Below are 27216 nucleotides of genomic sequence, written 5' to 3'. Positions count from 1 at the left end.
CATAAAACAGATCCAGCACCAGAAATAATTAGTTTAGATTAACTGAAAGCTTCCTATCTCATCCTTTCAGTTTTTCAAGCCTCCTTGGAGCTTCCTTTTGCCCTGGAGAAGTGGAGGGAGCGGTTCTATAACAACAAAAATTTTCTGCCAGGTTCTGACAGCCCTGATGCTGGTGATATATATCCGATGGTGATTTTCCCTGCATTATACTGGAAATCCAATGCAGGAGCTTCCCCCCTGTGAAATCAGGTTGATCCTCTCTTCCTTGTGATGTTTCTTCAGTCTAAAGCAGCTTCTGAAACCTAATATAAACACTGAGAACTGGTAGGTGTTTTTACTACTTGTCTCTGAAAATACTGAACGTATTTCTCTAGGGCACACATCATGTCATAACCCTCTCTTGATTTACAGCTCGCATCATAAGGAAGCTTTAACCATTGAAACCAGTGCTTCCTCAAAGGGATCTGATCTGAACTGAAATGTCTTTCATTTGACTTTGAGTGTAGACTCAGTCCATGAGAAGCTAAAGTAGTGAAGCAATAGTAAGACACAGTGAAGTCCAGTTCTTGAAGAGCCCAGTGCCTGCCCATTTCAAAGTCAGAACAAAATTCCCCCTTCCTTAAGCAGAACTGACTAGAATGGCATCTACTGACGATACAATACAATTGGGACAGTACAATACATATGCATATTGTATTCCTTAATACTACAGAATATTATATGATTTTTATACTCCTTTTACAAACTTAATTATTATTGTCAAGAATAAATTATAGGCCTGACCAGAATAAAGTGCTGTAATGAGCAATCATAACTGTCAGGTGTGTTGAGAATGAGTCAGGGTGACTCAGCAAGGATGATGTAACCCAAGCTGATGCAACCTAGAGCTGATGTAATGCTATGAGGTAATCTGTAACCTGATTGGTTGTACAAATGTATATATGTAGACCTGTACAGTCAGTATTATCTTCACCTGGTTGGAGATCACATATGCCTGCCATGCTGCTGTAGACTGCTGTAAATACACTATGCTGCACGAAATGCTGCCGGACTGCGTGTGTTTTATTGCTGGACTGCCTGAGCCGCCTTACACTCTGCTAATTCCGTGATTTCCGCGAGGAAAACCTGACATTAATTATGAAACTAAAGTTCATAATTATACAACAAACAACACCTTTGTTTTCTCTTCTCTACTTGCTTATCATTAAACATATAGTTTAACATATAGTCTTTGGAGCTCTGTGTCCCAGTTTCCCCAATTTTTCTTGTGTACCAGGAACTTGATCTAACCTGCCTTGGGTCCTTTTTAAGGAGAAAGGCAGGATAACAATATTTTAAACAAAATAAAGAAACTTAATTGTTCACCTCAATCACACCTTGCATTTTTCTTAGGGTGGTGTTTGCCTACCTCAGCAGCTTTTATTCAGCAAAGTCAGTACCAGCAGCCCTATAACACAGACCACATCTACTCTAACAGCTGTTTAGGCTGTCCTTTAAGAATTGCCATGTTTGGTCTGAGTCACATTTAAAAATATTTAATTTGTAATATAAGTTTTCAAATGGCATAACATTAGATCAATGCAGTCCTAAAATAGAAACGTGGGGGGAGCAACAGAAGAGTTCAGAAACCTGATGCATTTAGAACGCCAAATTCAGCAAACCTTGCAGCTCCGCTAGGACGCTATTTCCCACAGCACAGACAAAGATGGGGGGGTCTCTCCAAGGTTGCTAAGCTGTTGTCTGTTCTTCAGTGTAGAGCACACTCTCCTGGATGTGATGCGGCTGCTTCTGAGGGAAGAACGGCTACACATCCTTCCTCTTTCTCATAGCGATAGAGAGCTAATTTCAAAGGCTCTTTTAAGCCTATCCTAATTGGCATTATGTAACCAGTACCCTATCTGAATTCTGTCAACTATCTGTATACTATCAACAATATGTAAGGTTAATAAAAGGGAGTCCTCCTGGGGGTGTTGCCCAGAGTTGGTGTATGGAGTGGTGTGCGTGGAGGACTCTGCTGGCAGACATCTCTGTGTGTGACTGACTTCTTTAACATCTCTCTCTAAGACTAATTGCTTTCTTAATTATCTGGTGATCACCAGTCTTCTCATTTCGTGACCACTGCACAAGGACATATGCCAAAACATGTCTGAGGGAGTGGACATAGCCATGAAAGCTCACATTGAAATATAACAGTTAGTCTTTAAGGTACCACCACATTTTTGTCTTTTTTTATAATGTTCTTATATTTTTCTTTTGCGTTTACCTACATGCCAGAGCAGGTTAAAACAACACAACCAGAACTGATTTGAGACAAATAACCCTCTCCTGGGTGTTTTAAAAACTCTCCTGAAACCGGGTTTAAAAACCTGACTGAAAAAAATGTGTCCTCATTTAGTTGGAGATTTTTAATTCACTTTTAAACGTGCCAAACCTGATGAAAAAACAGGAGTATTATGATGTGAAGCCCATAGTGAAAATGTACAAGTGCCTGAGCTGCATTCTTGTATGGAAGAGCACATATTCTGCTCATCAACCGTATTAGGAGGCAAGAGAAATGTACAATACTTGCTACTCTGTGGCATCCTAACGAGAACATAACAAAGAAGCTGAGGATCTGTGCAGTGGAAGAAGTTATATTAGGTGATAATGAACAACAGCGATAATGAAAGAGGTGATAATGAAAGCCAGCTCAGCTAAGTCTAGACACTTCTCTGTCTGCTCATGGAATGACTTTGAAATAATCCTAGGTGCTAAAGATCTTGAGAAAAAACATTCAGTCTTTTGCCTAAACAGACACTTCTCTCAACAGTTGTGTTTGTTCGTGTGCATGTGGGGTGGATGGAATATTTTCCAAAGCAGGAAGCCCAAATATTCTGCCTACCAAAGCAGTGGTGGGATTCAGCAAGCAAACAAACGGTTCTGCAGAACCAATAATACATTAGCTACCGGTTCTGTAGAACTGGTGCGAACCTGCTGAATCCCACCACTGTACCAAAGCTATTATTGGCTATGCTGAATAGAGGTGATGCTGAAGTTCCACAAGCTCAGGAAAACCAGAGGCTGCCCAACTTTTTGGTCCACAAAGGACTCAAACATTCTTCCTTTACAGAGAAGGTATGATCGCCCAAGATTCACTTGGCCTCCTCCCTAGGGATTTTGAAGAAGTTTTAAAAAACTTTCTTATTTCAGCAGGCTTTCTAAATCAGTGGTCTCCAAACCTTTCAGCATGAGGACCACATCATTTATTTTACACATTTTCGAGGGCTGAAGGAACACACACACATGCAGAGTGAAACCCCACTCACCCCCACCAGGGACTCATTGTGCAGTTCCCCCTTCCAGGTCTTCCGTTATTGTTTTCTTCACATCCCCTTAACCAACTGCCATTCTGTGCGGGCTGAAGAAAATGGACCTGAGCCTGCGGGACAGCTAAAAAGGCAAGGTGGGCCAGATGTGACCCGTGGGCCATACTTTGGAGACTCCTGTTCTAAATCACGTCATTCTTTGAATGTATGTTTAATATCTACAGCCACTCAACTAATTTTAAATTTAAACTAATTTTTATTTGTTCTTTAATTTGGATTGTCTGTTTTATAGTTGCCTTATTGTTGTGTTATTGCCCAGAGTGACCACCAGTCTGATGTACAGTGCAGAAGTCTAAAATCAAAAATCAATTAATCTAATCAGTCAATCAGTCAGTCAATCAATAAGGAACAGATGAGTGGAATAAAAGAGGTTGGAGTCTTGTCCTATTCCCACTTGCCTGGCAGTAAACTCAAACTGAATATTATGGGACTAACTACCAAGCCTTTTGTTTCTGAAGCTTCTAAAGGAAATCAAGCCTGAGTGCTCACTGGAAGGACGGATCCTGAAGCTGAGGCTCCAATACTTTGGCCATCTCATGAGAAGAGAAGACTCCCTGGAAAAGACCCTGATGTTAGGAAAGTGTGGAGGCAAGAGGAGAAGGGGATGACAGAGGATGAGATGGTTGGATAGTGTCATCGAAGTGACCAACATGAATTTGGCTCAGCTCCGGGAGGCAGTGGAAGACAGGAGGGCCTGTCGTGCTCTGGTCCATGGGGTCACGAAGAGTCGGACACGACTAAACGACTAAACAACAACAACAACTACGAAGCAGACATATGTAACATGTACTGCTAACTTCATTAAAGGGTATAGTCGCCCATAGCATGAAGGAAGCACATTGCGAAATTAACAGGCTTGCTGTTTCTAAATTGCTGCCCAACAGAGGGGCCGCAAACAATAACAAAAACTTTGCAGCATCGTTAAAGTGAACAGTTTTATTTCATTTCACTTCATTTTATTTCATGAAAATTTACTTACATTACTATCCATTTCTTAAGTCACACATCCTTTCCACTCGTTGTTGTTCTATGCCCCCAAAGTTACCGCCAACTAATAGGACTTCCAAAGTAAGTGAGATGTTTAAGGCATGGTTTTCTCATTCATTCATTCATTGAGCTTATATGCCGCCCATTTGGACATAGTCTACTCTGGGCGGCTCACAAAACGCAAAATAAAAACAATTAATAGAAAATAACAATTTACAACATTTACACAGTTCCACACCCCTCAGTGAGCTGCTGCGGCTGAGAGGGAATTCGAACCCAGGCCTCCTGAGTGCATAACTTTATCCACTACACTACACCACACTGAGCATCACTTTCCATTCATCTTCACTAGTAAACTCTTACTACAGTTGCCCTCCCCCACTCCAACATTCCCCACTACGAATGAGCAGAAATCAACAGGCAAAGCTATTCCCAGTTTTGGGGAAGCAGGAAAGCTCTCTCTTCAACGTCTGCATAGGTGCGCTCCCCAAGCAGGGGCCACCGTGAACATTAACCTGCGGGATGGTAGGTACTGAACGGGGGAGCACCGCGTGTTATCACGTAGAGGCGGCGCGCGTGGGGGGTGGGGGGGAAGAAAGGGAGAAGGAAAGACGCGGCTGCGCCCGCGCGCGCACGCAGGGAAGCGTTTGCGGGGGAGCCTTGCAGTCTGTCTGGGGAGGGGGGGGGCGAGGGTGCCCGCGTTCGCGGGTTGGCGGCGAGCACAGGCGCGGAGTCCGGGAGCGATTGGCTGCCGATCCCCACGCGCCGGCCGAGTGCCGCGCGACGACTCCCCCCCCTCCATCCCCCCCACCCGCCAGGCATACAAATGCCGCCGAGCCCCACGCGCCACAAAGTTCTCCGAAACTCCGGCGCGCCTCTTTCTCGGGCTCTCGCCTGCTCTGTGCGGAGGCGGCCTCGTGCCCTCGCCGCCCCGGGGCGCGAGACGAGACGAGACGAGACCGAGGCCAGCCGAGGCGACGTCCAGCTCCGTCGCCCCGCCGGCCGCCCCGACTCCCGCGGTGGCTCGTCCGTTTTCTTTTTCCACCCGGGACAGCTTGGACGGCGCGCCCGCGGGCAGGCACCGGGTGGGCTGTGTTCCCTCGGGGCAGGCATGCCGCCGTCCTCGGCACTCCGGGCTCCCTGGAGGAGCCTCGCCCTGGCTTTGCTCCTGGCCACAGGCGGAGGGGCTCCCGCGGAGCAGGTGAGTGGGAGCTGCGAACGGGCGCCCTCCTTCCCCTCAGCCCGCAAGGGGACGGCGAGCTGTGGGAGGCAGCTTGCCAGGCTGCAGGTTCCCGGCCCGGACCTTCGTTGCTGGCAAGGGGTCGCCCCCACCCCCACCCCCACCCCCGTGGCTCTTGCCCTACGTCGTTTGCCCCCCCCCCCCCAAGAAAGAGCGCCGGGTGTAGGTGGTTCTGCCCACTTCCGTTTGGTCATTAAAACTAGCACGAATTTGAACGCCCCGCCGATACTCAAATCTGCCTGCCTGCAGTTGGCTTTTCCAAGCAAAGAAGGTGAAGGCAGTTGGTATCCAGAGGAGTTGATGTTCTCATCCCTGTTCCACCCTTTCTCCTGCCCTGGGGCTTTCTTTCATCCTCAGGGGCTACTAAGAGACAAGGATTTGGTGGTGGGGTGGGGTGGATAGATAGACATACCCATCAATCGATTGATTGATTGATCCATCAGTAGGATAATTGTATTCAGTGACAAAATTTCATACACTCTAATCAAGATTAGTTTTGAAAAATAAAGTTTCTAAAGGAAATAATCCATATGACAATATAGATGAAGAGCCTCTTTTGTCTAGAAATGCAGCATTTTCATGTTGACTAAGGAACCAGGCATCTGAAAATTTGGAGGCAGGGCTGAGGCTGGGATGAAAACTAAATAAATGCTTTGGTAGGCATTTGTTTAGTTGCTGTTTTCTAATTTTTATATTGAGGCGGGGGAGGTCAGGTCAGATGCTCAGAGATCTCTCAACTCAAAGACTGTTAAGCTGAAGTATTTTTCTTGTGGTTTGCCATATAAACGTTGTGTTCAGAAGGCATGAACCTATACAAGCAGTCCACCCTGCAAACATTTATTTGCTGCCTGTATGTTGCTGTTTGCAGGATGTTGAATGATGATGTTTCTTCTAGCAACCCAGTGTGGCAGGCAGGCTGGCTAGTTTGGTTGGTCATAACTGGGATGATGATTTTAACACCAGGTTGGCAAGAAGTAACTGATAAAGCATGCAGAAATGTACAAACTGTTCTTGTCAGCACCATCTGCGTTGGGGTATGCCTGTGCATATTGCTTGTGATTAGGGCTATGTTCGCTAGTGGCTACGAACTTTTAAGACTGCTGTGCTGAGTGCTCTTGCTGAAAACAAAAACAGAACAATGTCGCCACATTTAGGATGAAAACGTTTATTTCAGTATGAGCTTTCTTGGATTAAAATTCACTTCTTCAGACACTACACTTCACTATTATAATACTGTACTTCTATTTCTGTTTTGTTTTTGCTGAAACAGACTAACACAACCGTCTCTCTGAAAACTGTCCTCAGTAAACATGGTTGCGTTATCCACACAGAATTTATTCTCGCTGAAGTGAGCTGTGGTATTTGTTTCTAACATTCTCAAAACTTGGGGTGCTGTGGTACAGACTATGTGGTGTTTGTAAAGTCTGGATGAAATGCTTATTGTCATTTTTGTTATATATAATCAAATAATTTACAATTTACGGTGATCCTAATAGAATTTTTGAATTATGTAAGATGTGCAAGGAATAGTGTGCTTTTGCTACCTGCCAGGTCTCCATGGCTGAATGATTTGAACCCAGGTCTTCTGAGTCCTAGTCAGGTGTTCTCTCCGCTATGCTACACGAACTTTCAAAAATGCCAATTGGATTTCACTATTTTAAAGATATTAGTAATTATTAAATCGAGTCTACGGAGCTGCAAAAATATTTAGGCCCTGCATAACTATATACAGTACAATTAATACTAACAAATTAGTTGCATAATTAATATTGACAAGTAAGTTGCACTGATTTCAGTTGAACTAAATCAGAAGAAGTGTATGTCAGAGTCAACTTGTCCATTACGGCAAAGATTTTCTGCCTAAATAGAAAATATGCAGCTAATGTTGCTGCCGTCCTCAAATGGAGGATAGTGTGTGATGTTTCAATTACTGTGAAAATATCCCTTTCATGGCAAGCAGCTTAGGGCACTTTCAGGTATTTCAGACGAAATTAAAAATGAAAAGAACAGTGAGGTTTTATTGCAACAGAATAACTGTTGTTAGTTTTGTTTATTACTAGCCCGTATGTTTCACACGGTATCTACGTTACTCCAATAGTTTACAGTATTCTAGTACAGAAAGAACTTCAAAACTATTTATGATACAGGCTATCCCTAGGGAGCACCGATTTTAAGTAGAAGCAGTAAAGTAGCATGACATTCAGTTAGTTCTCCTGAAAATTATTTTTATCTCCCCTAAATAAAGTATAAAGGCTATGGTGCAGCGTGGGCTAAATCAAAACATTTATAGGCAATGCATGAAGCCAAGGCAAGGGACTTTAGAAGTGGAAAGTATGAAAATAAATTATTTCAAAAAGTAGAAGAGGTTGAATGTTAGCAAAATTTATGATTTTTTTCCTTCTGTGAATTTTTAGCCTAAATCTAGTTGCTAGTCCAAACTAGAGTAGACCCACTGAATCGGTGGGACTTATATAGCTGTTGACCAACATTCCATTGATTATGTGAGTCTTCTGTTTAGGTTTGTGAACCAGATTTAGATAGTTAATGGGCAAGATCCTTTTGCATAAAGCAATGGGATACATGTTGAATTATGTCATCATCCTGCACTGATAATATTTACCATAACTTAAACTAATTGAATGCTTCCTATCTTGCTGTGCTTCAGATCCTGAGGATTTCCTTTTGCCCTTGGGAAGTCTTTGGGAGTCTCAGAAAGAGGGGAAGCCTTTAATGCTCAAAAGTTGACACCACCAGAGGTGGAGACAGGAAGCTTTCAATTAGTTTCAGTTAAAAATTGCTTGTGCTAGATGATAATGTTATCTGGTTTGCACCATAAAATTGTACAGAAATGGATTTTTAGCCAATTTTTTTTGTCTTTCCATATTTACCTATAATGAGAACAAGGAGGAGGAGAAAGAATGAAATGGTCAGAGGGACAAGCTAGTGGTCAAGAGACCTGAGTTCAAATCCCTGCTCATTGAAAACCCATTGGGGCATAGCAGTGGAAAACCATGCCTTGAACAGCTGATGCACCTTGAAACCTCTAATAGGGTCACCATATTGCCATCAAGTCAGTTTCAACCCATGGCTAACTCTAATGGAGTTTTAAAGTGGCATAAAATGTGCAAGTCTTGTTTTACCATTGATACCCCTCATGCACAGCTGTGGACGATTTGAACCCAGCTGTCCTTAGTCATGCTTAGTCTCTCTATTTATTTATTTTATTATTTTATTTATTTATTTCATTTCTATCCCGCCTATCTGGTCAGATTCGACCACACTAGGCGGCTGTTTCTCTCTCACACACATGGATCTGTAGGAGCACTTTGGAAACAGTTCTGATCTTTTTCCTGCAAAAAAAGTGAAGAAAGAACAATTGAAAGCAGCCAAAACAGTACAGTATCAAGAAATTGGGTGGTGTGGTGTTTATGTAAAGTAACATTTGACCTGAGATGTTCTAGCCTCAGCTTCTCTGGAAACCTCTGCAGCTACTGAGGTAAAGTCAAAGAATTTGTGGGTTTTCCTTTATGAGGGGAAAGTGATGATGCATGAGATGAGTGGGGAGTCCTATATGGTTAAATCAGGAGAAAATAAAAGAGAAAAGGGGAATACTTCAGGATACTGGGAAGGATCTTTCATCAGTGTGACTTATGCAGCCTGTGGATCATAGAATCAATAGTACCAGCCTACTAAAGGAAAGGACAGAAGAGAGAGAAGGAGGCTGCAATAGACCTGGTGACAGAATGAGGACATTTTTGCTGCAAGGATTGAGCACAAGGAGACTATGAAGATGAAGAACAAAACGTGAAAAGTCAAATCTCTGTCCCATTCGGTTATGAGGGCAATAGGAGAAGCAAGTTGTATGTCAAGACAAACCCTAGAGTTCAGCAAGGTGGTTGAAGAAAGATAGGACTCAGCAGAGACTGTTGTAGCTGTAGGCAATCCAAGGAGCTGCTTTACAGACATACTGTACATGGTAGGGTAGATGTTCTCTCTTCTTCATAATTACATAAGGTTCTTGATGCAATTTTAAAACCATGTTTCTCATGACTAAAAGAACCACACATGTTTTCACGAAGGCTTTCACGGCTGGGATCTAATGGTGGTTGTGGGTTTTTCTGAAAAATACAACCTGCAAAAGATCAATGAATTCTTACTCAGCCACAAGGGCCAGAGTCCATTTCACAACAAAAAAGACCAGCTAAGGACACCTATCAACCACAGTGACAGATAATCTCTCCCTCTCCCCCTCTCCCCCCTCCCTCATCAAAACAAATCATGCTAATCACCCTATCTCCTGAAAAAAGACAAAAAGCCATTCCCACAGCTATAAATACTATCCAACAAACACCAACAGAGCATGGACAGAGTTCCTACTCCAGTCCTCTGAAGATGCCGGCCACAGAGACTGGCAAAATGTCAGGAAGAACAACCTTCAGAACACGGCCAAAGAGCCCGAAAAACCCACAACAACCACACATGGTTAAACTTTGGGGATTGGAATTGCCCAGTTTTTTTCTGTTTGCATGTTGTTATTCTGTCACCTAAGTCACAACAGGAGTAAAGATTTCTGAAAGGGATGCATTGCTTAACTACAAAACTGAAAAGGACTGATCCCAGTGGAAGCAAAGTAGAAGAGAGTTTTACTGAATAGTATGTTTTAATTTTATAATGAAAAGTAACCAGTAATGTTGGAGCCAATTAAAGGACTGTTTATGTTTGTGTTAGAAATAATTGTTGTTATTATATGCTGTCAAGTTGCCTCTGATTTATGGTGACGTTATGAATGAATGCTCTCCAGAATCTCTTGTCTTCCGCCATCCTGCTCAAGCCCATGGTCTTTTTTAGGGAGTCAGTCCACCACATATTGGCCTTCCTCTTTTCCTGCTGCCTTCCACCTTTCCCAGCATTATTGGTTTTTTCCAGAGAATCCTATCTTCTCTTCATGTGCCCAATAAAGAACAGCTTCAGTTTCAACATTTTTGCCTCCAGAGATAGTTCAGGTTTGATTTGATCTGGGACTCACTTGTTTGTCTTTCTGACAATCCAGGGTATTGGCAAAGCCCTCCTCCAGCATCTCATTTCAAATGAATCTTTTTCTTTTCTTGTCAGGTTTGTTAGCTGTCCAGTTCTCAAAATGATGATTAGAAATAAAATAGTGTGGATGATCTTGATCTCGTTCTCTAGTGACACATTGTTACACTTTATGATCTTTACTTGTTCCTTCATTGCTGCCCTTCCTCGTCTCAATCTTCTTCTGATTTCTTGGCTGCTGTCTCTTTTAGGACTGATGATTGAACCAAGGTCTACAAAACCTCTAAATATTTCAATTCCTTCATTGTCAACTTTAAACTTGTTTAATTCTTCTGTAGTCATGATTTTTTTTTGTCTTTTTAACATTCAGCAGCAATCCTACTTTGGCACTTTCTTCATTCACTTTCCTTAACAATAATTAATGAAGGATACTTAGTCACAAAAATCCGTTCAATGGCTTCTTTGCATTTTAATAAGTTCGATAATTTTTTTTTCTGAGTGGAGTATGGTTCTATGTACAACATTCAGTGAAAGATGAACAATTCAAAGCTGTATTTAACTTAAATGATGGAAACAGGAGAATGTAAGATGTTACTCTGAAAAAAAAAGTTTGTTTCAAAATATTATGGAGAAAGACCTTTATTTAGCCATACAAATCAGATTAATTCTTCTAATTATTTATCTTACAAAACATTTATATAAAACAACAAATCCAAAACTCTACTGATAAACTGCCTACATTATGTTCTATTTGTTCTATAACTATAACATTACAGCACAAATGTATATTAAATTGCAGCCTGAAATTCTTACTTCAAGAATGATAATCATTCATCACTCATCCTCACTATTTGGTTTTTTGTTTTTCTGAAAATTTTCTTATATATTCATAGCTTTGTCTAGGTTTTAGCTGGTGAATTGTTGATTTTTAGTCTGTCCCTTCTACTACCAACCTAGGAAGGTACTAAGGATTCCCCCTCCCCCCTCCCCAGTTATCTATTAATTATCTCTTTAGGAAACTGATCACATGTTTCATGTCTTAGCGTTGCCCCATCCTGCCAATCAGTTGAAAGGTATCTTCAGTTGAATGAATTAAACTGGACCAAAATGAGAAGAGGCCTGCACCCATCCTATGTGGTTTTTCAGTAGGGGCAACTCATGTTGTCTGCATCATGATGTGTGTGCTCAATGCCCAACTGAAATCAGAAGAATGTAGAGTTTCAATTCTTCATTGGCCTCTATTCTATAAGAATTAAAATACATTCTCATCACATTATTTTCAAGATTCAAAATTTGTTTCTGACAAGAGATGGTCAAATGACATCATAAGTTATTTGTGCAGTAGCACAGCTGCCATGTGTTCCCTCCCCCTCTCCTTGCCAGCTCATCCCCTGACTGGCCGGCACACACTGCTCCTTCCCTCCCCATTGCATAATCTTTCAGTAGTCAGGAGCCTGGACTTCCCTTCTCTGCCTCCTCCAGCAGCTGGCCACTCAGGCAAGGAGGCAGGGAAGGGATTCTAACAGCACTGCCCTTGAGCGGCAGCTGCTAGAGGAGGCAGGGAAGGAAAGTCTGGGCTCCTGCCCAGCCTGGAAGAAATTAAGTTTCAAGCATAACCATGCCAACGTTAAAAATGGAGATAGAAGTCTGGATAGCTACCCTGTGGAGAATGATGTGAAATGGCCAGTAGGTTTGTACATATCCTTCTGTCAATTAGAACTGAAATTACTCACAGAGATACAGTAATATATATTCAGTAGTCAATAGGAGTAGGAACTGGCAATGCCACTCCAGTATCTTTGCCAAGAATGCCCCATGATCAGAAACAAAAGGCTAAAAGATATGATGCTGGAAGATGGAACCCTCAGGTCGGAAGGCGTCCAACATGCTACTGAGGAAGAGCGGAGGGCAAGTACAAGTAGCTCCAGAGCTAATGAAGTGGTTGGGCCAAAGCCGAAAGGACGCTCAGCTGTGGACGTGCCTGGAAGTGAAAGGAAAATCCAATGCTGCAAAGAAAAATACTGCATAGGAACCTGGAATGTAAGATCTATGAACCTTGGGAAGCTGGAGGTGGTCAAACAGGAGATGGCAAGAATAAACATCGACATCCTGGGCATCAGTGAACTAAAATGGACAGGAATGGATGAATTCAGCTCAGATGATTATCATATCTACTATTGTGGGCAAGAATCCCGTAGAAGGAATGGAGTGGCTCTCATAGTCAACAAAAGAGTGGGAAAAGCTGTAATGGGATACAATCTCACAAATGATAGAATGATGTCAATACGAATCCAAGGCAGACCTTTCAACATCACAATAATCCAAGTTTATGCACCAACCACCACTGCTGAGGAGACTGAAATTGAACAATTTTATGAAGATTTACAACACCTTCTAGAACTGACACCAAAGAAAGATGTTCTTCTCATTCTAGGGGACTGGAATGCTAAAGTAGGGAGCCAAGAGATAAAAGGAACAACAGGGAAGTTTGGCCTTGGAGTTCAGAACGAAGCAGGACAAAGGCTAATAGAGTTTTGTCAAGAGAATAAGCTGGTCATCACAAACACTCTTTTCCAACAACACAAGAGGTGACTCTATACATGGAAATCACCAGATGGGCAATATCGAAATCAGATTGATTATATTCTCTGCAGCCAAAGATGGAGAAGCTCTATACAGTAAGCAAAAACAAGACCTGGAGCTGACTGCGGCTCTGATCATCAGCTTCTCATAGCAATATTCAAGCTTAGACTGAAGAGAGTAGGAAAAACCACTGGGCCACTCAGGTATAATCTAAACCAAATCCCCTATGAGTACACAGTGGAAGTAAAGAACGGATTTAAGGAACTAGATTTGGTGGACAGAGTGCCGGAAGAACTTTGGATAGAGGCTTGTAACATTGTCCAGGAGGCAGCAACAAAAACCATCCCAAAGAAAAGGAAATACAAGAAAGCAAAATGGCTGTCCAACGAGGCCTTAGAAAGAGCAGAGAGGAGAAGGGAAGCAAAATGCAAGGGAGATAGGGAAAGTTACAGAAAGTTGAATGCAGACTTCCAAAGAATAGCAAGGAGAGACAAGAGGGCCTTCTTAAATGAACAATGCAAAGAAATCGAGGAAAATAACAGAAAAGGAAAAACCAGAGATCTGTTCAGGAAAATTGGAGATATTAAAGGAACATTTCGCGCAAAGATGGACATGATAAAGGACAAAAATGGGAGGGACCTAACAGAAGCAGAAGACATCAAGAAGAGGTGGCAAGAATACACAGAGGAATTATATCAGAAAGATGTGGATATCCCGGACAACCCAGACAATTTAGTTGCTGACCTTGAGCCAGACATCCTGGAGAGTAAAGTCAAGTGGGCCTTAGAAAGCCTGGCTAACAACAAGGCCAGTGGAGGTGATGGCATTCCAGTTGAACTACTTAAAATCTTGAAAGATGATGCTGTTAAGGTGCTACATTCAATATGCCAGCAAGTTTGGAAAACCCAACAGTGGCCAGAGGATTGGAAATGATCAGTCTACATCCCAATCCCAAAGAAAGGCAGTGCCAAAGAATGCTCCAACTACTGCACAATTGCACTCATTTCACACGCTAGCAAGGTTATGCTCAAAATCCTCCAAGGTAGGCTTCAGCAGTATGTGGACCGAGAACTCCCAGAAGTACAAGCTGGATTCCGAAGAGGCAGAGGCACTCGAGACCAAATTGCTAACTTGCGCTGGATTATGGAGAAAGCCAGAGAGTTCCAGAAAAATATCTACTTCTGCTTCATTGACTATGCAAAAGCCTTTGACTGTGTGGACCACAACAAACTATGGTAAGTTCTTAAAGAAATGGGAGTGCCTGACCACCTTATCTATCTACTGAGAAACCTATATGTGGGATAGGAAGCAACAGTTAGAACTGGATATGGAACAACAGATTGGTTCAAAATTGGGAAAGGAGTACGACAAGGCTGTATATTGTCCCCCAGCTTATTCAGCTTATATGCAGAATACATCATGCGGAAGGCTGGACTGGAGGAATCCCAAACTGGAATTAAGATTGCCGGAAGAAATATCAACAACCTCCGATATGCAGATGACACCACTCTGATGGCAGAAAGTGAGGAGGAATTAAAGAACCTTGTAATGAGGGTGAAAGAGGAGAGTGCAAAAAACGGTCTGAAACTCAACATCAAAAAAACTAAGATCATGGCCACTGGTCCCATCACCTCCTGGCAAATAGAAGGGGAAGATATGGAGGCAGTGACAGATTTTATTTTCCTGGGCTCCATGATCACTGCAGATGGAGACAGCAGCCACGAAATTAAAAGACGCCTGCTTCTTGGGAGGAAAGCGATGACAAATCTTGACAGCATCTTAAAAAGCAGAGACATCACCTTGCCAACAAAAGTCCGAATAGTCAAAGCTATGGTTTTTCCTGTCGTGATGTATGGAAGTGAGAGCTGGACCATAAAGAAAGCAGACCGCCGAAGAATTGATGCCTTTGAATTGTGGTGCTGGAGGAGACTCTTGAGAATCCCCTGGACTGCAAGGAGAACAAACCTAGCAATTCTGAAGGAAATCAACCCTGAGTGCTCACTGGAAGGACAGATCCTGAAGCTGAGGCTCCAGTACTTTGGCCATCTCATGAGAAGAAAAGACTCCCTGGAAAAGCCCCTGATGTTGGGAAAGTGTGATGGCAAGAGAAGGGGACGACCGAGGATGAGATGGCTGGACAGTGTCTGCGAAGCAACCAACATGAATTTGACACAACTCCGGGAGGCAGTGGAAGATAGGAGGGCCTGGCGTGCTCGGGTCCATGGGGTCACGAAGAGTCGGACACGACTAAACGACTAAACAACGAGTCAATAGGAAGGATCCTTTAGAGATAAGGATTCCTCCTCCTTTCAAAAAGGTGGGAACTGATAACACCCTGGGGGGGGGGCAGGTTCCTGTCATCTTATAGCAGTGGTTCCTAACCTTGGGTCCCCAGATGTTCTTGTACTAACATTCCCAGAAATCCTGGTCAGCACAGCTGGTGATGAAGGCTCTTGGGAACTTTAGTCAGAAACATCTGGGGACCCAAGGTTGAGAATTTGGATATAATTTGGATATGTGCAATACTTTATGATGAAAATTAAAACTTAAAATAGAATTTAATATTTTCTGACTTTACTGATAGCTGCATTCTTGAATGGCAACTACTGTATCAAAAACATCAACTAATAGTAATATTAGTTTTTCCGGTATTTTCTTATGTTAAGGTTACAAGAGCTAGATGACATTCAAATATCACATTGCACTGCAACAAAAGTGTTTAGATGCATATGGCTGCTAATGTATGTCAGTATGTATGTGGAAGCATGTTCAGCACTCAACAATGTGTTAATGCACTATGGTATGCAAATTCAGCTTGGGAAGTGGTGTTTCCCTAAATTCAAAGAAGAGGAAAAGTACTGTGCTGGTATCCTCTGTCTTAAAATGGCTTTTGAGAAAGTAGGCCTAAGGAAAATCAATTTTTATAAAATAACATTGACCCTTCAGTGCTTCATATGCTTGGTTGGTCTTCAACACCACACTATTATGTATTTTCCTTGTCAGATTTCTAAATGACATAAAATCCTTATTAAATCCCTCTTTCATTCCACTAGTTATGACATACCACTAACTTCCTCCTCTTTCTTCATGTCCACAATTATAACACCGAACAGATTGTATTTTTTGAACACTTTCATAATGTTTGTTTTAATCACCTTTTGTTTTGCCTATTTGCAGTCCTTGTATACGTTTTAAACGCTCTTTTGTGGACTTCATTTCTCATTTGAATTGTTCTATCAGTCAGCAAACAATTTGTCTTTTATTGGCTTCATGACTTGCATTCCGACCTTTGACAAAATTGTGCCATTGCATTTTTATGTAATTCTATGCAAGCCTCGTTTTTCCAGGAGTCCATTTTGTTTTGCAAGATCTGCAGGTTGGATGCTAAATTTAAAATCTTAGTAGAACATTCTTCCCTCATCAACATATTAAATTAATTTCTGACACTTTAACCCAGAGCTCTTTATCATTCCAGTTTCAGACAATAAAACAAAACTCATCCTCAAGGAGAGGCTGTAAATAAAATACTGGGTTTCAGATTCTCACCATCCTGTTTTTACTCCTCTTATTTGTCAGGCAACTATGTGTGAAGTTTAAAAGTGAGCCTGTAAAGTTTGGGGGAGAATTGCATATATTCCCAGAGTAGTTCATCTTGAAAGGTTACAGATCTTGTTCTGTCCCCCCCCCCCTTTTTTTTTGGTTGCTGAGATTCCTCCTGCTCAGATAGGGATGCTGTGTTGATAGTTAGCCACAGGTTTACTCATAATAACTGCATATAGTAGCTGTCAGGTTCCCTCTTTGCTTGTTGCATGATTTGGTATACTGACAGTGGATATTTCCGAGCAATGTCTTAAAGCATTTCATGCAAAATATGGAGAATGTTGTGTGTAGTACATGTAAACAGATTCTCTAAAGGTGATCGGCTGGATCTGCATAACAGGGCCCCCAATCAATGAATGCCCTGGAAAAGTGAAACAAGATATAAATGCTCCCCTTGGCTAAGTAATTAAGTAATAATAATTTTTAACAAATAGTGAGGAACTCGTATTTGTTCAAGAGGCATTTATAAAGGTCTGCTTCCAATCATAGACATAGATTTCTTCATAACATGCCTCTGAATTGGGTGTATTCGTGCTGATTCACATCAGAGAGAAGGGGAAGGGCACATGATGGCCTTGTGTTCTAACCTGAGTGTGTTATAAATAAACATAATCTGGATACAAGTCAGTAGAAGTTATAATTTATTTCACTGTTATAAGCATGACCAGCCTTTGCCCTTTCCTTCCAAGGAATATATATGTAGAGTAAAACTACAGTCCTTTGACTAGCTAGATTCATTAACTTTCATAAAGGCCAATGCATTCCAAATAGTGGAATACTGTAGTATGTAGGCACATTATCATGTACGTAGAAACCCTTGCTTGGAAATGTTAACTTTTTTGGAATAGAACTCTTGAGAATTGCCCAGTCAACATGGCCATTGACTATGGAGAACAATGGGAGTTGTGCTAGGAAAAAAGTCTTTTCCCAACTGTTGATACTGTTTGAGCAAGCTGTGTGGATTTGAAGCCTTTCAAAGTAGAACTGACTTGAACTCTAAATCTAGGTGTTGGGACTTTCCCCACTTTTTGATTGCAAAGATTTTTGACAAGGTTACTGTTGTGACCTGGAAACTACTGATCTTTTTGCCATCATCAGGATGGGATGCCAAGACTGAAGAACCCTCTGTCAGGATGTACGAAATATTCACAAATGCTCCTTGATGAATAAAGGATGTCTCAAGACACTGAAACAGTCCATCAGAATAAAGAATGTTATAAGGTTTTCACTCCACTGGAGAGCAAGAAGACTAGCACTTTTTTTCATCATCAGTAGCATTTGCATGGAAACAGTTGAATTTTGCATTTTGAAACTTGTATTTTTGTGCAATGCCAAATATAATTTTTGTTTGTGCAAAAAGCACATCTTCACAAAAAAGTGTTGGTATGTGAAAAACATACAAATGATATTGCAGTCACACCCAGCAGGGAGATGACTACTAGGGGCCAGAATCTGTATCTCTTCATCCATGAAGCTCAAACTGTTACATTGAGATATTCTTTTTGAGGCAGACCTAACTTGCAGAATTGTTGTGAAGATAAAAATTTGGAGTGGTGGTCAAAAGAGAAACATGTATACTGCCTTTACCTTGATGGAAAAAAGGCAAGATATTATTGCAATAAATACTCTCTCCATGTTGGCCCTAGTTGCACTGCAACTTAGTTTAAAAACACGAGTTCTTCATTTAGCTAGAGATAGTTGAGAAGTGGGAAGGGTAATTTTTGTGGTACAATTTATTGGCAAAATGATAGATTTAAATACAGTTTTTTTAAAAAAAAATCAAATAACTTTAGTATCTTTTAGTAGCAAAACCCTCTGTGACTTAGGCAAGTTAGAAAATCCAGTTTTTGTAGCTCCCAAAAAAGCAACTCTTGGTAGTGTGAGGAACACTTTGGAACATTGTAAGTTTTAGCATGCAAGGCTGTAGAAGGTATGCATTACTGGTGGGAACTGTCAATTCTGTCATTCAGTATCACAAAGCCATTGTTGGATATAACTTTTGAACTCATTTTTTGACTTTGATAACTCTTGTCTTCTTTTATTAAAATTAGATGTAAAAAGATACATGAGCAGTGACCGGGGATAAATTTCATTTGTTTTCTCACAACTAATAATGGTAGCAGTTAATAACTATCTAGGTGGTTAAAAACTATTTCAGTTGGTATCCTGCCAATTTATTTTGATAAACTGATATGTTGTGTGGACAGCACAGTAGGTAAATTGTTGATGCTTTGTATAAATGAGTTGTTCAAAAGCAGGAAAAAAAATGATCAGCAGGGTTCCCCAATAATGTTTGTGCAGATACATAGTGGAAGCCAGCTTCGTCAGCTCTACAATAGGATCTCAAAAGTGAAAGCCTTATCAATAGCTAATCAGAATCAGGTAGAGGTAGTCGTATTAGTCTATGCTTATATATCAGACAAAAACAAAACAAAAAAAGTAAAAGAGGACAAAAATGTTGTGGCACCTTAAAGACTAACTGCTATATATTATATTTCTGACATAGAAGTCAGAAACAGATGTAAGCTATACCAGCTTGCCCTACATTATGTGTTTTTGGCATGCTATGCGGCGTTGCTTCAACGTTATGAGTATAGCACTCAAAGATGGATCGAGCCTTGGACATAAAGTTATAGGAAGAGAAAAGGTTTACTTTGTCATGAAATGACATCAACAAAGCTCTTGTTTTTAAGAAAAAAACATATAGAATGTATGGTGGCTCGATAGCTCGGTGGTTCAGATATCTGGCTATGGAACCAGAGGTGGTGAGTTCAATTCCTCATTAGGCATTGCGGGGGAAGAGTCAGCCTCTGTAGCCTTGGGGTCTGCACAATGCCAGCATGCCACCACAGATGGAGGGAATGGCAAACCACCTCTGTGTGTTTTCTACCTAGAAAACCCTGGAAAGAATCACCATAAGTTGGAATCAACTTTACAACGTGCAGTTATAATTATTATTACAGAATGTATAACTGGATGAGCAGTATCTATGGACTGAAAGACTTCAGTGAAGAGGCAGCAATTACTGCTACACTGTTCCCAGGACTGAGTTTTTATTTATAAGTCAGTGCAACAGCTGTAGTAGCAAGGAAACGCCTCTCAGTATCTGGGGAAGCTTAAAGGTAAGAGGGCGATTGTAGAACATTTGTATATTAACAGAAAAACTAGATGTATAATACCATTTTAGGAGAAGGAAAACTCCACCACCTTGTGGCTATATCCACTGATGGAAAAGGCTTCAGGAGTTCACCTTGAGGCAAAATTCGGAGCCAGAGTCCCGGAGGCAGTTCGTGTCATTTTGGCAACTCCTGCGACATCGCTGGAACCAGTTGTATTGGCCCTTGCCTTTCCATTGGACTATTTCAGAGATGTGGAGAAGGGGGATTTGCTGCTTGGGTAACAGCCTATCCTCCATATTATTCTACCCAGGCTTCATGCTCTGGAGAGGACACTCCAGCTTCGCATACAGTGTCCCAAGTCCTCCATACAGAGCATGTTAGCATAGTCTCTCGAGACTGAAGGATGCCTATGCCTATGATGTGTTGTAATGTGTACTGTAACTAGTGCTGTGAATTTGTGAACAGCAGATTGCAGACCTTGGATGTATTTATTGTCAGCACTATACAAATCATATACTGGCTGACTTAATCTAAACCTATTGATGGTGTTACAGACTTTTTGGTTAAACTTACATTCTTTAATTGAGGTCCAGCTTAATATCGTGCACCAAGGAAAAAAGTTCCTAAGATTCTACTGAAAAGGAAAGCTTATGGACCTTATGTGGTAAATGGCTAACACTGAAGAGATTTGGAAGTGGTAGCAGAGATGAAGTATGTAGGCAAAATGATTAACTGCAAGATAGATCAGAGTCAGGAATGATACTGTCTGAAGAATTAATAGCAGAGCATCCCTTAAGTCAGTCCCTTTATTGGCTACTTCCATTTGGGGAGCCATTAGCAGCTATCTCCTCTTGATAGATAAGCTTTCAATGATTGTGTCATGGCAGGCCCACTGAAATATGGCTCTATAATGCTAGCTGTAAACTCTGCAGAGATTCCCATTTCACAGAAGTGAAACTTTCTTGTGTCTTAGCTTGTTCTTAGGACTGTTGCTTTTTTATCTGTCTGCAGAAGCACATAAAGTCCTGCAGCTGTTCTTTAGGTTTGCATGTCACCTTTTAAAGCCCTTTCTCCCACTTTGCTTCATCCTGTAAAACAAGTGTACTATTGTGCATTTCTCATTTCCTCAAAATATGTGAAACCCAAGGGCAGAGATATAAGATTTAGCTTCCTTTAGATGAGACTGAGTACTGGAGACATGTAGTGTTTGTTATATGTGTTTAAAGTCATGTAAGCAGATAGTGTTTAGGGAACCAACAGAATCCTAAAGTAGACAGCACAACTGATCATTCTTTGGGTTCCTAAAAAGAGCAACTACACATTAAAGCTATTCATTATCAACTGCATAAGAATCTCCTAATGTCTCTGTTCTATCCATGTTCCAGTTGCAAAAGTTCCTGGCTAGACATCTGTCCAACCAGCAAACTCTGATGGATATTTCACCTTAAATCATTTAGCATATCTAAGTAGTGGTCTTGAAAGGAATGCGGTTTTTGTACAAGACGTGTATGTCCATTTTGTTTCAGAGCCTTCTGTTAAGGTATTGACTAAAGATGTGACTCTTTCAGACTCTTACTCTCAGAGAGAAATTAGGGTGAAGCTACTCTTTTCTCTTCCAAAAAAAGCCTTCTCTGTATGAGATTTCTTATCTGCAAGAAAGAATCTTGCAGGATTTTTGTACAGGTGTACAAGAAAGAAATGCCAAATTGTTCAGAATTGTTATAATTCTCCCACAGAACAGAATGTTTTCTGCACATGATTCTTCTGTCAAGATCAGAGGAGACTCCAAACTTTGCACTATTGCTACAATTCTCTGAGTTGGTATAGCCTGAGGTTGTGGACAACTTGCAAAGTTGTCTCCTCCTGTCTGGATCCTTGCCCAGTGTGGCTCTTAAAACCAGCAAAGAAGTTAACCAGGAATGGATTATACACATCATTAATGCATCTCTGTGAGACAGCCATTTATCTTCCTATTTAAAGGAGACCATTATAAGGCTCATTCCAAAGAAATCATCAAGTGACAGTCACAGATGGTACAGCTTGGGGAGCTAATGTCCATCTCTTGAGACTTCGATTATGCAGTCCCTCAGGGATTGAGTATTTTCCCAGTGCTTCTAAATATCTATATGAAGATGCTGGGAGACGTTATCCAGAGATTTCAAGTTCATTGTCATCAATATGCAAATGACACACAGCTCTATCCCTTTTTTCTCATGTGCAAGTACAGGTCCTTGAGTGCTGCCTAACATCAGTAATCAACTGGACGAAAGCCAATAAACTGAAGCTGAATCCAAATAGGACGGAGATCCTACTGTTGGGAGGATTGTTGGACTGGTTAGAGGGATATTTACCTGGCCTTAATGTCCCCCTGAAGGATCAGGTCTGCAGGTTGGTGTACTCTTGGACCCAGCTCTCTCTTTGTAGGTACAAATATATGCTGTGGCCAACAGTTCCTGTTATCAGCCTTGATTGATTACACACCTGTGTCCCTATCTCTAGGAGAAACGCCTAACCACAGTGGTTTATGTGTTGGTAATCTGTAAAATAGGGCTGCCCTTGACATCAGGTCCTAAATGTGGCTGCCAGATTGATCACAGGTACCCAGCAGATATGAACACATATCTCCAGTTTTGGTACACCTTCATTGGTTCCTGGTTAGTTTCAGTTCCCTATTCAAGGTTCTGGTCATGATCCATAAAGCCCTTCACAGTTTAGGAACTTGATACTTGTCAGACCGTCTCCCCCACAAAAATTACCCATTCCATCCATTCCCTGCAGTTTATTATGTTAACAAAAATCATGGCACTTAAAGAGGACATAGGTTAATACCAAGAATCATGCATTCTTGGTCGTGGCCCCTTCCCTCTGGAACAAACTTCCAAAAAAGGGTCATCAGACACCATCCCTCTCAGTATTCAGGAAATTTGGAAAAACAGAATTATTTTAAACTGTGTTTTATTAGTTATTTTAACCATGGACCTAAGATGCCCAAAAGTTGTTTTTAATTGTTAGTTGTTGGTTAGTCATTAAGTCATGTCTGACTCTTCGTGACCCCATGGATCGGAGCACGTCAGGCCTTCCTGTCTTCGACTGCCTCCTGGAGTTTGGTCAAGTTCGTGTTGGTAGCTTCGGTGACACTGGCCAACCATCTCATCCTCTGTCATCCCCTTCTTCTCTTGCCTTCACACTTTCCCAACATCAGGGTCTTTTACAGGGAGTCCTCTTCTCATGAGATGGCCAAAGTATTGGAGCCTCAGCTGAAGGATCATTCCAGTGAGCACTCAGGGTTGATTTCGTTCAGAATTGATAGGTTTGTTCTCTCCAGGGAACTCTCAAGAGTCTCCTCCAGCACCACAATTCAAAAGCATCAATTCTTTGGCGGTCAGCCTTCCTTATGGTCCAGCTCTCACTTTCATACATCGCTACTGGAAAAACCATAGCTTTGACTATGCGGACTTTGGTTGGCAAGGTGATGTCTCTGCTTTTTAAGATGCTGTCTAGGTTTGTCATCACTTTCCTCCCAAGAAGCAGGCGTCTTTTAATTTCGTGGCTGCTGTCTCCATCTGTGATCATGGAGCCCAAGAAGGTAAAATCTGTCACTGCATATCTTCCCCTTCTATTTTCCAGGAGGTGATGGGACCAGTGGCCATGACCTTAGTTTTTTTGATGTTGAGCTTCAGATAATTTTTTTTGCTCTCTCCTCTTTCACCCTCATTAAGAGGTTCTTTAAGTCCCCCTCACTTTCTTCCACCAGAGTGGTATAATCTGTATATCTGAGGTTGTTGATATTTCTTCCGGCAATCTTAATCATGATTTGGGATTCATCCAGTCCTGCCTTTCGCATGATGTATTCTCCATATAAACAAAATAAGCAGGGAGACAAAATACAGCCTTGTCATGCTCCTTTCCCAATTTTGAACCAATCAGTTGTTCCATATCCAGTTCTAACTGTTGCTTCCTGTCCCACATATAGATTTCTCAGGAGATAGATAAGGTGGTCAGGCACTCCCATTTATTTAAGAACTTGCCATAGTTTGCTGTGGTCCACACAGTCAAAGGCTTTTGCGTAATCAATGAAGCAGAAATAGGTGTTTTTCTGGAACTGTCTGGCTTTCTCCATAATCCAGTGCATGTTAGCAATTTGGTCTCTAGTTTCTCTGTCCCTTCAGAATCCAGCTTGTACTTCTGGGAGTTCTCGGTCCACATACTGCTGAAGCCTACCTTGGAGGATTTTGAGCATAACCTTGCTAGCATGTGAAATGAGTGCAATTGTATGGTAGTTGGAGCATTCTTTGGCGCTGCCCTTCTTTGGGATTGTAGGTTTTTCAACTAGTAAAAGTGTTCTCTTTATTTATTTTATGGCATTTATTGTGTATAGTGTTTATGAAGTAGGATACAGAGGAGGGACGGGAAAACTTTGGCCCTCCTTGCAGTGTGTATACTGTGACTTCCAGAAGCTGTAGCTATCATGGGGTTGTGGAAGTTATAGTTTATAACATACAAAGAACAAATGTTTGCTCACAACCACTACTTTAGCTTGCATATAACAAATTTGAAGAGTTGGCTAGGTGGAGTCAATTATGAAGAATTCTAGGATATGGCGAATTTTAAAAAACCATGTGAATTAGAGTCCCAATTTTGGAGAGTCTGCATTCTTTAGTTAGTCATAAGATGCTTGTTAGAAAGAGGAAGTCTGTGACCAGAAACAGACATCAGAGAGACTGTTCACGACTAGCAGAGGAAGAATCTTATGAAATGAAAACAGCTGAGCATCACAAATACATTCCCTCACTCCAGGAAAATATAATCCTATCTCTGAAATGACTGCAGTCTTAAACTTAAAAGAAGTTTCTGTTCTGTATTCTTTAATTTATCCTAGCGTATTTGCTAGGAAGTTGGGAGTTGGGGGCACTCTGGAGAGAAAGCCAGGTGTATAAGAGAGCAAGAGCAGTCTGTTTTATAATATCTCTCTCTCTCTCTCTCTCTCTCTCTCTCTGTGTGTGTGTGTGTGTGTGTGTGTGTGTGTGTAAATACAGCAGGTTTCATTTGGTCATTGGAAAAAGAAAGGCACTTTGCACAGAGACAGGCACTTTTAGCTATAACCCTGCTAGCTAGTAGAAATAGTTGTAATGTATCAAGCCTAGATTCAGTTTGTTGATTTCTGGCTTAAGTTGTTCCTGTCACTTTTAGGGGCCATTGAACCCCTTGCCTGTTCATTTCTTGGACTGGTAGAGTCTCATTGATACTTCTTACATATCATACCTAATCCAAGTATGAAGAAAATATGATAGAGTGTTAGCAGAGAATGTTTGTATTACTTATTGGTAATGGTGTCCTTGCTATTTGTTGCAACAGACCATTAATCAGCCATTGATCACAAATGACTGTTTTAATATTGTTCTTTGGATTTCTTTGCTACTTGTTCTGTGGTTCTGTTTTCCCCTTCCCCTTCCTTTGACACTGCTTCTAAGTCTTGCGTTTTTTCAGTATAGATTTTGTATCATCGTCTCATGAACTCTTCTCTTTTGATCATTACTCCCATCCCACTCTTTTTCCTAGTAAAGTTTATTACATTGCTTCAGAGATGCTCACCCACTCTTGCTCTTTGCCTTCAACTTTGTGTAATAGCTAACAAAATAAGCACTTAGCAACATGCATCTCAAATTGGGCACTTTCACAATTTTGTGCTTTAATTCCCTACAAGTGCTAGCTCTGGATCAGACTTATACATTCCTTCCAAAGTTCTGCGTTTATTTTGCCCCCTCCAACCTCTGCTTTAGTATTGATTTAACTGTCCCTGTATGAGAAACAATGTGAAAGCCAGTTTTTCCCCCTCAAAAAAGCACAGAAAGGTGGTTTGGGTGACTTCAGTGTTTTTCTGCTTATCAGTAGTATTTCTGTGAATCTAGTGTAACACAGTTCTGTAAACCAAATGTTTCTGTCTGATGATGTGGCTCATTTCTTTTTCTAATTGCATTTAGGAATATGTGAGGGAATATTTGAGTCTGTAGCTGTCCATCTCTTGGCCTAGAGACAATCAAGCCAGGTTTGGTCTTTACCCCTCTCTCTTTCATTAAAAGCTGCTATTATATGCCATGAATTCATTTCTGACTTATTGCTACTCTAGCAGAATTTTCCAGGCATGTAAGATGTACCAGGAGTAGTTTACCATTGCCACCCTCCAGTGGGTTTCCATGGCTGAGCAGCTCAAGTCTCCTGAGTCCTTGTCCAGCACTATGCCTGCTACTCCCTACCGGCCAACTTTTGAAAGCATTGCCTAGAAGAGTATAACAGCCTACATACTAGACTCCCCATTTCAGTTCCTCCAATTGTGAGAAAAATGCTTTGAAAAGCTACTATTTGGAGAATACAGTGGGAATTTAGTATCATCTTTCTGGATTCTCTTCAGTCCAGAACCATTTGATGAATACTATACAGAGATACTTTTCTGCACTGGTATAAAAGTGCAGAGTCCCTTCACACCACCAGGATATTTTGCAGGTACTATCACTGTGTATTTTTAATTGTGCTTTGAACATGTTTTGGAAGATTTGTTTTGATTAATTTGTGTATGACTTGCTCTCTTTTTAAATGGTGGCATTTTCATTTCTCTTCTCAGGTGATGTTGTTGACTTTATTGTTTTGATCATTATTATTTTATTATTTATTATTTATTTGATTTATATCCCGCCTATCTGGACGAATAGACCACTCTATCTGAAAGTTACATTGTGATTCCGCCCCTGAGGTTGTGTGTGTGTGTGTGTGTGTGTGTGTGTGTGTGTGTGTGTGTGTGTGTGAGAAGTTGGAATCAACTTATAGTGATCCTAATAGGGATTTCAAGGTAAGTGAGATATTTCAGGAATGGTTTTACTGGTTCCCCCAGTGAGTTTCCATGGCCAAGTGTGGATTCAACCCTGTTCTCCAATGTCCTAGTCCATTGCTACATCACACTGGGAATCTTGAAATGTGACATAGATAAGGAAAAATCCTCTTCCTTAATCTGTGGTAGCTACAACACCACCAAGACAAAAGTGAAGCACTGTCCATGAAGTACATCCACAGCATCTTTGTGAGCAAAGGCAGTGCTTTTAAGTGTAATACAGCCTGTGGTTCAAATTACATGAAATATTTCAAACATAGTTGTGATTAGGTTCGTTGTTTGACGTGTGCGACCCCTGTGTTGGCGCAGAAAGGAGAGGTGGAGGCTGGTCCTTGTTCTTAACACAACTCAATTTATTACTAAACAAACTTAACTCCATTGGTTCGAACGGGTCCATTAAACTAA

General features: G+C 41.3%; 1 protein-coding gene across 2 annotated transcripts in view; it reads left to right on the top strand.

The window, feature by feature from the left end:
* The first annotated feature begins 5114 nt into the window (after positions 1 to 5114).
* The window catches only part of GLP1R (glucagon like peptide 1 receptor), a 142388-nt gene continuing 120286 nt past the window's right edge, over positions 5115 to 27216 (top strand). For both annotated transcript variants that reach the window (XM_078383033.1, XM_072991507.2), the window contains exon 1: positions 5115 to 5553. In XM_078383033.1, the coding sequence (XP_078239159.1) occupies positions 5179 to 5553 (375 nt within the window). In that variant the 5' untranslated portion in view covers positions 5115 to 5178. The remainder of the gene's footprint in view (positions 5554 to 27216) is intronic.

This window comes from Pogona vitticeps, chromosome 1, assembly GCF_051106095.1.
Source record: "Pogona vitticeps strain Pit_001003342236 chromosome 1, PviZW2.1, whole genome shotgun sequence".
In the NCBI taxonomy this organism is placed as follows: domain Eukaryota; kingdom Metazoa; phylum Chordata; class Lepidosauria; order Squamata; family Agamidae; genus Pogona; species Pogona vitticeps.
The sequence above is the reverse complement of the archived record's forward strand: the minus strand, read 5'-3'. Positions and strand labels throughout refer to the sequence as shown.